This window comes from Malus sylvestris, chromosome 2, assembly GCF_916048215.2.
Source record: "Malus sylvestris chromosome 2, drMalSylv7.2, whole genome shotgun sequence".
NCBI classification, from domain to species: Eukaryota; Viridiplantae; Streptophyta; class Magnoliopsida; order Rosales; family Rosaceae; genus Malus; species Malus sylvestris.
In genome coordinates, this window is record NC_062261.1 from 1,623,974 (window position 1) to 1,639,800 (window position 15,827).

Sequence of the window (15,827 nt, forward strand, 5' to 3'; positions counted from 1 at the left end):
GCAGCTAATCTAGTCGTCGGAGCGTGACGGGGCATACAAGAGGGAATCAAGGGTCGAGAAGGCTGATACCAATTGATATGTAGCTACTCACAAATCACTCAACTCAACCTACAAGTTGCAGTAGTAATGGAGGGATAGAGGGAAGAAGGAGATAGAGAGAGAAGAGAGATATTTCTTAATATTTTCTGATGAATATATTCCTCCGTTAATACTACCACAATTGGTTAGAGTGCATTTTTGCTCACCACCATTTAATGTGGTGTATGCTCACTATCCTATTTATTACCGTTAGATGAGTTTGAATTTTGAGATTTGTGCTTATCCAGTACACGAATCTCAAAATTCAAACTCATCTAACGATGATAAATAGAATGGTGAGCAAAAATGTCTCCCAATTGGTTACATATATTGTTTCCCAACCACTACAAGCCAGCTGGCATGACTAATCCAAAATACTTATTTAAAAACTAAGCTTGTGATTAAGATAATCACAGATATAACATTTCACCACCCTCTGGTTTCGTTGCCCAGATGCCCCGGTTTCACCCCACCCTTCCCTCCACCTCCATGATTTCCAACAATCCGTTCCCTTTCCATTCCCATTGCCTCGTCTCCCCATCGATCCCGCAATCCGATTCTGCATGCAGTAATCAACACCGCCACTTTTTCCGATTTACGCGGAAGGTGGGTGGTTGGGGTCTTTCCCACGGCGGCGGCGGATGGAAGTTGTTAGGATTTCTTTGAGGTTTTCTTTTGTCTTGGGCTCACAACTTTCAGTTGGGTTGTAACTCGGGGTCCATAACCGATTTCGAGCACGTTGATCATATGCGCTGCACTGAGTTAGGTCCCCCATGTCCTTTGGATGGCCGTATCGAGCGGTGATGGACCATGTTTCATCGGATAGTAATCAGAACTGACCAGTCCCAGCTCGCCAGCTGCGCTCCAAGATATCGCTTTGGATGAGGATAATGGTTTCCTCTAACCTATGCTGCGCCACGACAACTCATACGCCTTCTACTCCGACTATTATATAGCTCACTCTCTCTCTCGCTCCTCAGCCTCTTCAAGCTATGAACTTCTGGTACTCTCTCTCTCTCTCTCTCTCTCTCTAACTTTGAAAGTTTCTTTTAGTGCTAACTAGTCAATGATGAATGAGTTTTTAGTTATTTAGTTGTGTTCTTGTGTGTTAATGTGGATTGGAAATGTTTGTATTCAGCAGAAATTCAATTGGAATTTTAATGGGATTTGTTAAATTTGATTAGTAATTGTAATGGTTTACTCAAATCAGCTGTTTATATCTATCTCTAACTCTAGTAAGTGATTTTTTTTTTTTAATAAAGTTTGATGCTTTGATCTTGTTGGAGTGATTTATACTCGTTGTTGGATTATAAATTGCAAAATTTTTGAAGTAAAAGTTAAGGGGTTTGTGAAAGTTTGAAAATTTGATATGGCCTCGACTGTGAGGAGGATCATTTTCCACGGAAAAAGCGAAAATGGTCTTCTATCCCTTTCGATTTTCATCAACTGTTTCGTCTTTAGTTGGTGTTCGTGTTTATCAACCATCTGGCATTGGATACTTGGTCATCGATATGGCTGATTGCTTATTGTTCTTCTTTTTGGTGCAGTTAGTTTTACTGTAATTTGCTGAATGAACAATGATGGCAGCGGTTACTAGGATGGAGTCCACATTGCTTGGAATTATTATTACCTCTTTTGTCGTGTTGAGCTTTTTGGCGAATGGGAAAGCAGCAGGAATTACGAGTACTTTCTTACGATCTGAGTATCCAGCGGTTGATATGCCTCTGGACCATAAAGTATTTGCGGTGCCAAAGGGTTACAATGCTCCACAACAAGTGAGAATTCATAGCTATTTGATATCGCTGTAGAAAAATAGGCACATTGTATAGTTTTTCAGAATTCGGGATGTGGAAAGTTACGGTTGCTGATTTCTTCCAACAATTCTGATTAACTCAAAAGTGCTATAATTAATATGAATAGGATGAAAAATCCTTTACAATATTGATGTTTTGAGTTGTAATGTTCTTTGATGTTTTGAGTTGTAATGTTCTTATACACTTCAAACATTCATTGCAGGTGCATATCACCCAAGGTGACTATGATGGAAAGGCTGTAATCATCTCGTGGGTTATGCCCGATGAACCAGGGGATAGTAAAGTGCAGTATGGTACATCAGATAAAAAATACGAGTTTTCTGCTAAGGGGGTCGTGACAAACTACACCTACTACCAGTATAAGTCTGGCTACATCCATCACTGTCTTGTTGGTGGCCTTGAGGTAGCCATGATTACTTTGTGAAGTATACTAGTAGAAGCATATATGGTGTCATTTTCTCTCTGGGTTTGCTATCATGAAAAGCTTGTGTCAACGATGTCGTCTCAGTCAATAATGTAAATTTAAAGTTTTTATCGGCTCTGTTAATTGGTGCCTCCAAGTTCCCCAAATTATGCTTCCACCTTGTTGTATGATTTAGACTCAATATAAGAAATTGTCCATTCACTTGCTTATAGTTTCACTAAACCATCAATTGTTTCTTGTTTTCAGTATGACACAAAGTACTATTACGAAATTGGAAATGGCAGTTCATCTCGAGAATTTTGGTTTACAACACCTCCAAAGGTCGACCCAAATTCTCACTACACATTTGGGATCATAGGTGAGTTGTTTTCTCTCTGCAAAGGGTCCGATAACAGTTAGTTTCTCTAAGCTGTGACCACAGCCTGATATACTTGTACCCTAGGAATTCTTGTCATTCTTTATGTAAAATAATGTTGAATTATGTAGTTTCTCCTAATAAATCATTATCTGTATGTTGCAGGTGATTTGGGTCAGACGTTTAACTCTCTGTCAACTCTTGAGCACTATATGAATAGTGCAGGACAGGCTGTTTTATACGTTGGAGATCTTTCCTATGCTGATAGATATGAGTATAATGACATAGGTTTACGGTGGGACACATGGGCTCGATTCGTTGAGCAAAGTACTGCATATCAGTCATGGATGTGGTCTACTGGCAATCATGACATTGATTACAGGCCTTCTATGGTAAAGTATCAAGCATATCTAACTGTCTGAGTTACTTTTGTCACTAGTCTTTTTTTATTATTCTGCCTTAGAACTCTATGCGATGAAAATATATCTGCAACATAAAAAAGTTGTAAAATATTAGTGATATCTAAATAAGTTTATATACATGATTTGTTGTGTTCCGCAACTCCTATCACGTTAACAGTGCAACCTAAAAATTATTGGTTTATCTAACTATTAGTTTTGTACATTTTCTAGGGAGAAATTACTCCGTTCAAGAACTATCTTCACCGGTATGCTACTCCTTATTTGGCCTCTAATAGTAGCAATCCTCTTTGGTATGCCATCAGACGTGCATCAGCTCATATAATCGTGTTGTCCAGTTACTCCCCATTTGGTAATTGTACATTCCTACACCTTCAAATATGTGAACAGACACTTTCTATTTTGTGCCAGTACACCTTACATCAGTTATTAACTTCGTCACCAGTGAAGTACACGCCCCAATATCTGTGGCTAGCAGAAGAATTGAAAAAGGTTGACAGGGAAAAGACACCTTGGCTCATAGTCCTTATGCATATTCCAATGTACAATAGTAATGACGCTCATTTCAAGGAAGGTGAAAGCATGCGAGCGGTGTTTGAGAGTTGGTTCGTTCAATACAAAGTTGATGTGGTGTTTGCTGGCCACGTCCATGCTTATGAGAGATCGGTATGATTCTTTACCTTTTATGTTTTCTATCGTATCCTATTATATGATATGACTTGATACGGCATTCAACGTTGGAGTAGAATCTTATAATTCCATACATCTTTGTGTACACAATTCTGTTATTCTAGCATCGAGGTCCATTGAAGTTTGTAATACTTAACGGACATTTCGTGTTATTCATACAATTTGTGCCATTTCATCGCTAGATTGTGGGTCACATTTTTCTTCCCTTTTTATTTCAGTATCGTATCTCCAATATACAATACAACATAACGAGTGGTATCTGGTACCCCATACCAGACAAATCAGCTCCTGTATATGTAAATGTTGGAGATGGAGGGAACAATGAAGGACTGGCTGCACGGTAGGAACTCTAGTCTAGTTTCTTTATTACGATTTTGTTTCGTTAATAAGTAAAAAGATCAGTTGAAACAGGATAGCATAATTTAAGAGACATAATTTCATTTCGTTGATTTGATCACCAACAGTCGGTAGGGAAATCGAGTTCCTTTTGTGCGGACAGTCTTGACTAACACATGTTCTATGGTGTCTGTAGGTATAGGGATCCACAACCAGATTATTCTGCATTCCGAGAAGCAAGCTATGGGCATTCCACGCTCGAGCTTATGAACAGGACACACGCACTCTACCATTGGAACCGCAATGATGAAGGGAAGAAAACTGCAGCGGACGCATTTGTATTGCATAACCAGTATTGGCAAGCATAGCCATACCGTCTTCATATTTTCGTTGCCAAAACAGGGAGCAATCACTTTTCGGTAATCCAACTTAGTAAACGTGTTTGGTACTGAGTTTTGGTAATGCAGGGGTACTAATCACAGGTCTGAAGAAGCATAATGTTAGGAAGTTCATGGACGAAAATGCTATGTACTGATGAATAATCGATCACGTCGATCGGGCCCTTCGATGATTGGAACCATGTGAACTCTGAGTTAGCCTTTAAACTTCAACAGTGCAAAATTTCAAGTCGTTAAATTGTTCGATTAATCTAGCTGAAGTTTTAGCATCGTGGGGAGAAACATGGCTTGTCTATTTGCTGACTACTTTTAAATGCCTATGAGATTTCAGATTTAGTTAATTTTGGGCACATATGATCGTTGAAGAGGGGCTTAGAAAATAGACTGTTCAAATCATCGTGCAACATTACAGGATGAGAATGCAAGCCAAAGTGGTTGCCAGCTTTCGCATACATAAATAAAAAATAAAAATAAATGCGAGCAAATAAGGCAACCAAGTCATCGGGCACCATTGAATCAAATGAGAAAATCCAGCATAAAATTAAGAGAACTTTAACGAAAAGCTCTCGGTACTGTTTACTTTAACGAAAAACCACATTTTAACACTAAAAAGTCAATCCTGGTACTATTCATTTTACTATTTAAAACTCAAAGTTTTTAAGTCATTTTTATTAGTTTTCTTAAAATTAACTCGGTCAAAATACTGAAATGTCACCAAAGCTCGCAATGTGGCATCCGATCCTATTAACCATGCATTTTCCGCGACAGTCAGGCGGGCAGTGACATAAGAACCCCTCCAAACGAACCACAACGCAGCTGGAAAAGATGGGAGTAGTAAACCGTAACCGAAGGCGAAGATGCAGAATCCCGCAACAAATACACAGTAACGCAGGTCCATATATAATCTGACAATCCAGGCAAAGAGGAACTGAGTAACCCCGCGCGTAGAATCTGATCGGTAATACGGTATACAACTTCACTACATTTATGACAGGTACTATGAAAAAACTAAATGTACACCATCTGAGTACCTTCCATGTTTGTGAATCAAGCATTTGTGAAGGTGTCTTTGGTGCTCTGTATACATCTCTGGGCGGATAGTACATCTTCGATCCACCGTTAGCCATGCAACAGTCGACATAGATCAATTAAGAATCACGGTAAATTGGTTGGGCATTCCACTTAAGCTGCACGTTCAATTTCCCGGATTTGGCCCCATCTAGCGGTATCGAGTCTTGGTATTCCCCTTCTAAGATAACCCTAGTGAGGGTCATGATGCATCTGCCCATATAGTCCTGCACGATACGAGAAGGGCCTAGGTTAGGACACGTCAGAAAGTAAAGGTCAAAGCCACCATGAGACAGTTGAGAAACATTGCCATCACGTTCGAAAGTAAAAATCATATGAAGAACTGAAAAAACTAGTACCTTGCCGAAAGTGTCGTGGTCCCAGACTTCGAGCATGAGCATGTCATGCAATCCATCCTCGACAACAAAGTCAAAAGTTTGATTCCAAACAGGATTCAAGTTGTCGTTAACTACCTGAGAGGACAAATAATTTTAAAGATCAACAAAACTTAAAGGAGCAAGTGGCCCTTTACCATAATGGTGGAAAGGTGTTGAGCCCTTGCATGACGACGTGGGTTTAAACCCCTTTGGTGGCTAATCTAACATCTACAACAACAACAACAACAACAACAACAAAGCCTTTTCCCACTAAGTGGGGTCGGCTATATGAATCCTAGAACGCCATTGCGCTCGGTTTTGTGTCATGTCCTCCGTTAGAACCAAGTACTCTAAGTCTTTTCTTAGAGTCTCTTCCAAAGTTTTCCTAGGTCTTCCTCTACCCCTTTGGCCCTGAACCTCTGTCCCGTAGTCACATCTTCGAACCGGAGCGTCAGTAGGCCTTCTTTGCACATGTCCAAATCACCGGAACCGATTTTCTCTCATCTTTCCTTCAATTTCGGCCACTCCTACTTTACCTCGAATATCCTCATTTCCAATCTTATCATTTCTTGTGTGCCCACACATCCCACGAAGCATCCTCGTCTCCGCCACACCCATTTTGTGTACGTGTTGATGCTTCACCGCCCAACATTCTGTGCCATACAACATCGCTGGCCTTATTGCCGTCCTATAAAATTTTCCCTTGAGCTTCAGTGGCCTACGACGGTTACACAACCCGCCGGATGCACTCTTACACTTCATCTATCCAACTTCTATTCTATGGTTGAGATCTCTCTAATTCTCCGTTCTCTTGCACGATATATCCTAGGTAGCGAAAACGGTCGCTTTTTGTGATCTTCGCTAGATTGCTCCGATCATTAGTGTGGATAAGTATATAAATGGATATAGATAGGAAAGCAAACACAAGATGTACGTGGTTCACCCAGATTGGCTACGTCCACGGAATAGAGGAGTTCTCATTAATTGTGAAGGGTTTACACAAGTACATAGGTTCAAGCTTTCCTTTAGTGAGTACAGGTGAATGATTTAGTACAAATGACATTAGGAAATATTGTGGGAGAATGATCTCGTAATCACGAAACTTCTAAGTATCGGAATGTGGTATCGTCTTGACTTGCCTTATCTGTCTCACAGGTAGATGTGGCATCTTCTCTGGAAGTACTCTTCCTCCATCCAGGGGTGGTATCTTTAACTGGTGGAGATGCACAAGGTAATGTATCAATTTCACTTGAAGCTTACTTGTAGTTTCAGGCTTGGTCAAGCGCGATACAAACCATGTAGTAGGAGTCCCTCAAGTTGCCGAGCTAGGGGATTTGCTGAAAGAGGTGACAGACAAGGTAAGCAATCAGAGCTCCGGCTGATTGTTCACATTCTCCCTATCTTGCAGGCAGCATGAAGGATAAAGAGAAGAAAAATGAGAAGAGATGATATGGGATACTTTTGCTTTTGAAGAAGTAACTTTCCACAGGCTTATTCTTGAACTGAGCTGGAGGGTTTTCTGGTTTCCTCCAGAGTATAAGGCCGACTGAAGAATTTGAGGGTCAAAACAAGTCCATCAAATCTAGAGTACGTTCGACCCTACTGATATGGGGTACTTTTGCTTTGACAGAGTAATGGATGTATCGGCACGTGTGCTGTTACGCTTGTCTCCACATGCTTCCTTGTATCCTTCTCACTTGCCCTATCTGTTCCTCAGGCAGATGCGGTATCTTCCCTGGAAGCATAAGATGTTGAAGATGAGTACTCGAGAGCAATGCCAGGTAAGTAAGTTCCAGGCAGTCAGTTCCTGGCTGGAAGCTTGATTCCAAGTGCTGACTGATTGCTCTCTTTCTCCTTGTCTTGCAGGTAAGAACAAGGCCAAAGGAAAAGACAAGGAAAAAGCATGATATGGGATACTCTTGCTTTTAACCCTGATGATATGAGATATTCTTGCTCTAGTATAACTTGTTTGCAGAGGTATTATCGGGGGGAAAGAAAGCTGAATATTTCGAAAGGCTTCGTTGAGAGTGCCCTCTCATATATGAGGAAGGGTTGAGCATTTTTGCAGGTCTGTCTGTCCGTTGGGGATGGAGGTTGACATATATAGGAGTCTCCTTAACAACAAGTAGTAATGCTATTCCTTTACCCTGTCAGAGCACTTTGAAAAAGTGGTCTGTGGTATGTGGAAAGCTGATGTTGCGTGTGAAGATTACAGACAGCTTTATCCAAGGAGATCCGGCTCTTGTAGTTGGGAAAGTGTTGCCTCTTCGGTTTTCGAACAAGCAATCCTATCAGGGATCTGGCTCTCGAGATTCGGATAACGATGTCTCTTCGATTTTTGAGAAAGCAATCCTGCTGGGGGTCTGGCTCTCGAGATTCGGAGAGCGGTGTCTCTTCGATTTTTGAGAAGGTAATCATGTTGGGAGTCTGGCTCTCGAGATTCGGAGGGCGGTGCCTCTTCGATTTTGGAGCAAGCAATCTTGTTGGGAGTGTTTTCTCGAATGTGAGTAAAGGTTGGGCATGTTTGCTAGTCTACCTTGCCACGAAGCACAGAGGTTGACACACAGGGACTTTCCAATTATCCAGCAATGGTACTGTTCCTTTACCCTCTCTTCGATTTTTGAGAAAGTAGTCATGTTGGGAGTCTGGCTCTCGAGATTCGGAGGACGGTGCCTCTTCGATTTTGGAGCAAGCAATCTTGTTGGGAGTGTTTTCTCGAATGTGAGTAAAGGTTGGGCATGTTTGCTAGTCTACCTTGCCACGAAGCACAGAGGTTGACACACAGGGACTTTCCAATTATCCAGCAGTGATACTGTTCCTTTACCCTTGTGGGTAATAATATGGGGTAGCTAGACCTTCAAAATTTATGTGTCTAAACTTTGTTAGTGCTGTTTCTTTGCTATTCTTTTACCCGTCTTGGTCAGAGCGATGTAGTGGAAGCTGCAAGCTTCACGTGCTCAACTTTGGCAGAGAACTTTGGCAAAGTTATCTGTGATACACATGAGCTACTATTGCGTGTGGGAAGTGGGTGATTGAACAGTAAGACTCATGTGCTTTCTACTTCACCAGAAGTCTTCGACAGAATGCCCATAATTTCCGCAAAGCTGAGTGTGCGTGTGACAGGTGCTGCCAAGGCTGGAAAAGTAGGTGCCTCTTCGATTTCTGAGATCGGCCCTCGTGGTCTCTGAGCAGCCCAACTTTTGAGAAAGCAAGCGCCTCTTCGATTTCTGAGATCGGCCTTCGTGGTCTTTGAGCAGCCCAACTTTTGAGAAAGCAGACGCCTCTTCGATTTCTGAGATCGACCCTCGTGGTCTCTGAGCAGCCCAGCTTTTGAGAAAGCAAACGCCTCTTCGATTTCTGAGCAGGCGCCTCTTCGATTTCTGAAGCTCCGTTGAGTGCAGATTTTTATAGGGGCTGGCATTAAGTTCCAAAGCACACTTGAATCTCCACCAGTAGAAGCTCCATTCTTACACTTCTAAGATCTTGATTTGTTCGACCTCTTCTCTCTTCAACACCTTTGAAAATGTCTGGCCCCTCCGACCGTCGTTTTGACTTGAACCTTGTTGAAGAGGCAGCCCCGCCTTCTCCAGACAACATATGGCGCCCATCCTTCGTCTCCCCTACTGGTCCTCTTACCGTTGGGGATTCCGTTATGAAGAATGATATGACCGCTGCGGTGGTGGCCAGGAACCTTCTCACTCCCAAAGATAACAGACTACTTTCCAAACGATCTGATGAGTTAGCTGTTAAGGATTCTCTGGCTCTCAGTGTTCAGTGTGCAGGTTCTGTGTCTAATATGGCCCAACGCCTATTTGCTCGAACCCGCCAAGTTGAATCATTGGCGGCTGAAGTGATGAGTCTCAAACAGGAGATTAGAGGGCTCAAGCATGAGAATAAACAGTTGCACCGTCTCGCACATGACTATGCTACAAACATGAAGAGGAAGCTGGACCAGATGAAGGAATCTGATGGTCAGGTTTTACTTGATCATCAGAGATTTGTGGGTTTGTTCCAAAGGCATTTATTGCCTTCGTCTTCTGGGGCTGTACCGCGTAATGAAGCTCCTAATGATCAACCTCTGATGCCTCCTCCTTCTAGGGTTCTGTCCAGTACTGAGGCTCCGAATGATCCCCCTCCGGTGCCTTCTCTTTCTGGGGCTCTACCGACTGCTGCGACTTCTCCTAAGCAACCTTTGTGAAGGCTCTCTCTTGTTTGTTTATTTTGACTCATGTATATGTACATATTTGTAGCTTATCGGGGATATCAATAAATAAGCTTTCCTTCATTTCAACGTATTGTGTTAAATACACCAAAGCCTTCTTCTCTAAGTTCTTTGAATTTTCTTTTGTTGGAGCTTTGTGAGTGGAGCATGTAGGTTGAGGTAGTGTTCCCTTAATTTCCTGAGTGAGGAAAACTTCTCGGTTGGAGACTTGGAAAATCCAAGTCACTGAGTGGGATCGGCTACATGAATCTTAGAACGCCATTGTGCTCGGTCCTGTGTCATGTCCTTCGTTAGATCCAAGTACTCTAAGTCTTTTCTTAGAGTCTCTTCCAAAGTTTTCTTAGGTCTTCCTCTACCCCTTCGGCCCTGAACCTCTGTCCCATAGTCGCATCTTCTAATCGGAGCGTCAGTAGGCCTTCTTTGCACATGTCCAAACCACCGTAACCGATTTTCTCTCATCTTTCCTAACATCTAATCTAACAAAATCTATCGTTTGACCCAAAAAAAAAAAAACAAACAAAACTTATAGGCTACAACTACACAAATGAACAAGGCAGCAAGCGTTATGACGGGCAATTAAAACTAGAGTCTTTTGGCATTCAGAATCTTACCCTAGTTTTGTTTTTTGATCCTGATTTCTTTAAGGTGAGTATTATGTAAGGATCAGCCTTCCCCATGAGATCAGCAGGTGGCAAGTCCTCAGCAGATATCATAGTAATAGTTAGTACACCTCTAATTATGACCTCCCTTTTCTTCTGTGCGGCTTCCTTTTCACTTTCAGTAGCATCTGTTCCGTTCATTCCACTGTTAAGCACCTTTTCCAAAGAGGTCATTGCAGAGTTGGAAGTAAAAGGATTAGCGAAGCCATTCTCCATGCCAAATGGACAATATAACAGCTCCAAATGCACCTAAAACAGAAAGAAAAACGTTTAAGAAAAAGTGAAAATTCGTCTCATAATATATCAGAAAGAAAATACAACTATAGCGGGTTGGAGCATATATTATGATCTAATTTCAAATTCCAGTAGCCATCCATCCACAGAGAGGTGTAAATTCCAATAGCCATTCATAGTATGATCCGTAAAGCATCTCAAAATTAATTGCTGTTATTAGTGACCCATAGGATGAAGATTAGTCTTCTAACCTGCCCGCGGTTTTTATTATCTCTTTGGACATCCAAGCTTTTAACCAGCTTCAACCAGACATCCTTCACTTTACCAGGCTGAAGCTCACTTAGTTGTACTTGAGCACATCCAATGAGCTCAGATGCTTGAAACCCCTCATCATCATACACTTTGACCACCAAATGTTGAGTCGATTCATCTTCAACAATAAATTCAAAGTGCTCATTCCAGATTGGATTCAAATCATTGTTCTGACGAGGAAGACAAAAATATAGAGTTTCTTCAAACCCAATTAAAAGAAAAACAAATAAGTAAATGCATGGATATATAAGAAGATCCGAATATTTACAATGGTTTTGCTTCTTTTCATTCTGTTGGGTAAAGGTCGTATGTATAGTCTTGCAAACGGATCTGATTTTCCCACCATGTCTTTATTTGTTAACTCCTTTGCCTGCACAAGTTTCACCTCTAGCATTCCGACTGGCTTTAACTCCAGATCACTAACCAAATGAAGTTAATAGTGTTAAAAAAAAAATTAAAACCATTGAATAAATGATTTAACAAATATTGATAGGTGAGAAATGGACAATCCTGTGCATTCTCCTTTACCTGTAATCCCCTGGCAAAATGGGAAAAACTTTCCGAACAGGCCATGTAATTGAATCTTCAACGGCATCCCGTATTGTCCCCTGTATAAATATTATGCCTCTCAATTAAACCAAGTATGTATGATAAAACAAATGCTGCATATATTTAATAAGACCTCCTAACTCTTCTAGTGTTGGAAAGTACTGTTCATTTTAATGCAAAGCAAGTATGATAAAACTGATCCTGCATGTATGAAATAAGACCTACTAAGTCGTATATCGTTTAAAGACTATTATACGTATCTTGCAAAGTCATCCCTTCCAGCCGTTCAATTGGTTTGATTTAATTTACAAGCAAGGATGTATGAAACCTGATGTCTGCATGTGAGTTGCCAGATGACAAAATATAAATCATACATAAGTGCAAGAATCAATTAAGAAAGAAAAAACTGTGGAATTGCTCAAACCTCAATTGCATCAGATATCCCAGGTAATGCAGATATGTCGCCACCCACAACTTTAAGCTTAAAATCTAACTTTTTCTGCAAACAACAAAACACAGTTGCTAAATCGGAGTTGTTGATTGTGTCTCCGGCAATCTAACAGCATTCAGCTAGCTATTGATGACAGAATATCAATAATCCTACAAATAAAAAGGTCGTACCCAGTGCACAAGGCTCCCGCTTTACGCAGGGTATGCTATTTTATGCGAAATATGTAACCTCCATTCAAAATTCTTTTAAACATGGCTCTAGAAATAGAAGCTACCTTTTCTCTCAATGAGTAACAAACAGCTCCAAAGCACGGAAACTCGTCAACCAGAGGCTTGAAGATCAGCCTGAATACCCCCGTGAATCCAATATCTTTCACCTGAAAATCAACATATCAGTTATCAATCAAAGATAAAAGTATATATATTCTTATCATGAGCTTTAGAAGAAAAAAAACCTCTACTGCCGGAAGCAAGTAGGCATTAAGTTGCAGATTACCTGCACAGGTAGTGCTACGCCAACTAAAGTCTTGATAGCAAGTATTATACTCGGATTTCCATCCCACTGCATTTCCAACTCCATAGTGATACTGTCACCTCCACCTTCAACTATAGAAACGCCTAATGAAAAAAAAAAAACCTCTCTCATTACAACCCCGACGTTAATGAATGCTTATTGCTTTGCAGAAGCTTCATTTAACGCTCCTGCTTTTAATGATATCGAAAACCATAACAAATTGGAAGATTTTGATCCGCTATCATCTATACTATACATAATCCTTAAAAACAGAACCAGAAACAACTGGCATGCTCACGGCCATAACGCGATTCAACTTAGAAACTACTTAGGAGTATGCCTAACTCTAAGTTCATGACTTACAGATATATTTAGGGATTACCTACATGATCAATCAAGTTGTGGTGAAAAATAAGGAAATGTGACATCTTTGTGAAAAATAAGGAAACCCCATTTTCCAAACAAGCACAAAGAATTAAAAGAGACAACCTTTTTTTCGATCGTTAAATAAATTGAACTGACCTGTAAACTGAGGTGCCACCGTACCAAGAGTGAACTTGGAAAATTTGAGTGAGGACAATATGATTGGTCTGTACTGCTCCAGAACTGGCTCCACGGATGTCTTTATCAGCTCGGACGCTGCCTGCACCACCATTTTTAGAAACCCACCTCAAAAAATCATCAAAATTTATCAAAGTTATAAAATTTTGGAAAAATACAGAAACCCCAGATGGATCTTTACCTCATTGACATAAGGCCACATCTTTTCGAGGTGAGAATTGAGCCATGCCAACTGAAAAATTCAAGGAAAATACATTAGTCGCCGGAGATTCTGATGGGAGAGAGAGAGTTGGGAGCTCAACTTCTGGCGGTGAGAGAAGACGACCCAGGATGGGTAAAACTCGGGAGGCAAGAGCTTTCTGGAGTCCTCGACGGTCATTCGAGCAAAAGCGGCCACAGTGGTGGCCAGCTCGGACCGGAGCTTGGACCGGTGGTTCTCGAACCGGACAAAGAGGAGAATGATTGCGAGTCCGACAAGTATTCCGAGAAATAATCCGAAAACGAAGGCCATTGGATTGGTCGAGATTTGGGGCTGCCGCTGCTCAGTCGGTTGGTAAGAGAAAGAGCGAGAGAGAGAGAGAGAGAGAGTGAGTGGGGTATCAAATCGTAAATGCAAATATAATTATATAATTAAGATTATGGAGTCTTAATTATGGTAATTAATCTCGATTTTCTTAATTTTTCTTCGGGGTAGTGAAGATATGGGCGGAGGAAGCGGTGGGTGGAGGGCGGGGGTTGGTTGTCTCCGACGCAGAGAGAGTGAAAGGAATGCTTTGCGTGCCGACAATAGGACAATTACAAAACAAAATAAATACATAATTTACAAATTGGGACACTTGTATGAGATCGGAGAAAAAATAGTTGACGTCTGACACGCGACCGTTAGCCTAATGGCAACTACGCGCCACCTATTTGTTCAGGACAGTGGGACATGAAAGTCAATCTCGTGACGTTGAGCGCAAAAGCGGATATTTATAGAAAAAACTAATGAAAATGGTTTGAAAATTTTGAATTTTAATGATAAGGACAAAATAAATGGTAAAGTGAATAGTAACATGTTTGACTTTTTAGTGTAAAAATGTAATTTTTCGTTAAAGTGAACAGTACCGTAACTTTTCTTTAAAACTCCCTATTTATAATCAACTGAGTTATAAGTCTTTTGTTATATTTTATTTAATTTTATTTTGAAATGAAAATGCTATGATGAAATACAAAATCTTGAAATAGTAGGCCAAACTGCAAATTTTGAATTTTTTTTTTTTGTATTTTACTTATTTTTTTAGATTGTAATATGGTACGTTGAATTGGCTGCTAGTTCGAATCAAACATTCAGCTCTCGATTGTTGATGGATTACCTATGTCGCATGCGCTAAGCTTTTTTTGCTTCTAGTATTCGGAGATGCACATGCCATGGATTTTAAAGCTACCATGTAGATAAGAATAGTGTTGCTCTTTTTGTGGTTTATTACATATTTTTCTCAAGCGTCTCAAGGTCTTTCCACGGCCTATCTGCACAAGTTATTGTGTCCCATTCCACATCACTAACTTATTGAGAATTCTATTCTTTTGGGAAAGAAAATTACTAAATGTAATAACAAAAAACTTGCAAATCTGATTTAAAAATTTAGCCTCATTATCATTATCATCAATCGTATAATCAATTTGTTAATTAAGAATTATGTAGTTTATTAAGAATTTTGCAATCTATCAATTAAAAATAACATACGATAAATAAAATTTCAAATATTTTCTATTAGTTTTTATCGAACTTTTTCATCATACGAAAAATGATAAACTAACTGAATTTTTACAGTAAAAACAAAAAGATTCGAAGTCAAACATGAACGAACAAGCACATTGTCGCAACCAACCAGTCGACATGTTCCAATTTTTTTAGGTTGGATTTTGAAGGAAAAAGAATAATGGATACGGCACGTGCTGGGAGAATGGTAAGTGAGCAAAACGACGGCGTAGAGGATTACGTAGGACCATCTCTCTACGTATAACAACGATATACACCTCATCGATTCGCCACGGGTACCACCCCGGGGCCCACACGTAAGATGTTTCCACTACCTGCGCTCGCGCCTACGTTTTCTGCATGAGGACAACCACTCAACCACTCCACGTGTTATGCTGATATGTGTTCCTTGTCTCTAGGGCCAAATGTTTTTAATTGGTTTTTATTTTGCAGGTCAATGTTTGCTAATTTCCTAATATTTGATTTTGTTTACAAATTATTCTCATAAAAATAATAATATAGTACTAAGATAATGGTTTACGTCATTTATAATCTTTTGCTTGCATGTTAATTTTTAGCTTATCATTCATCGTGGTCTCGTTACGCGTGAGACTGAGAATGATGTG

The 15,827-nt window shown here is 40.4% G+C and overlaps 2 protein-coding genes across 4 annotated transcripts; one reads left to right on the plus strand and one right to left on the minus strand.

Annotated features, from left to right (window-relative positions):
- Positions 1–594: 594 nt before the first annotated feature.
- On the plus strand, positions 595–4,855 carry LOC126592189 (bifunctional purple acid phosphatase 26-like). 2 transcript variants are annotated; one of them, XM_050257926.1, is made up of 9 exons: positions 617–1,081; positions 1,626–1,853; positions 2,095–2,295; positions 2,563–2,674; positions 2,837–3,063; positions 3,304–3,442; positions 3,536–3,756; positions 3,999–4,120; positions 4,313–4,855. In XM_050257926.1, the coding sequence occupies exons 2-9, from the start codon at positions 1,656–1,658 to the stop codon at positions 4,482–4,484; spliced, it is 1,392 nt and encodes a 463-aa protein (XP_050113883.1). In that variant the 5' UTR covers positions 617–1,081; positions 1,626–1,655; the 3' UTR covers positions 4,485–4,855. The 2 variants fall into 2 exon arrangements, with proteins under 2 accessions (XP_050113879.1, XP_050113883.1); XM_050257922.1 differs by having other exon boundaries at positions 595–1,081; positions 3,304–3,756.
- Positions 4,856–5,025: 170 nt separating this feature from the next.
- Positions 5,026–14,234, minus strand: LOC126592178 (synaptotagmin-5-like). Of its 2 annotated transcripts, none has more exons than XM_050257913.1 (13): positions 13,759–14,234; positions 13,642–13,689; positions 13,422–13,542; positions 12,882–13,003; positions 12,661–12,762; positions 12,360–12,434; positions 11,915–11,994; positions 11,655–11,805; positions 11,326–11,556; positions 10,793–11,089; positions 5,942–6,055; positions 5,546–5,809; positions 5,026–5,419 (listed from the first exon to the last, which is right to left on the minus strand). In XM_050257913.1, exons 1-12 carry the CDS (start codon positions 13,969–13,971, stop codon positions 5,663–5,665), a joined length of 1,701 nt encoding a protein of 566 aa, XP_050113870.1. In that variant the 5' UTR covers positions 13,972–14,234; the 3' UTR covers positions 5,026–5,419; positions 5,546–5,662. The 2 variants fall into 2 exon arrangements, with proteins under 2 accessions (XP_050113870.1, XP_050113873.1); XM_050257916.1 differs by having other exon boundaries at positions 13,642–13,692; positions 13,763–13,999.
- Positions 14,235–15,827: the final 1,593 nt, after the last annotated feature.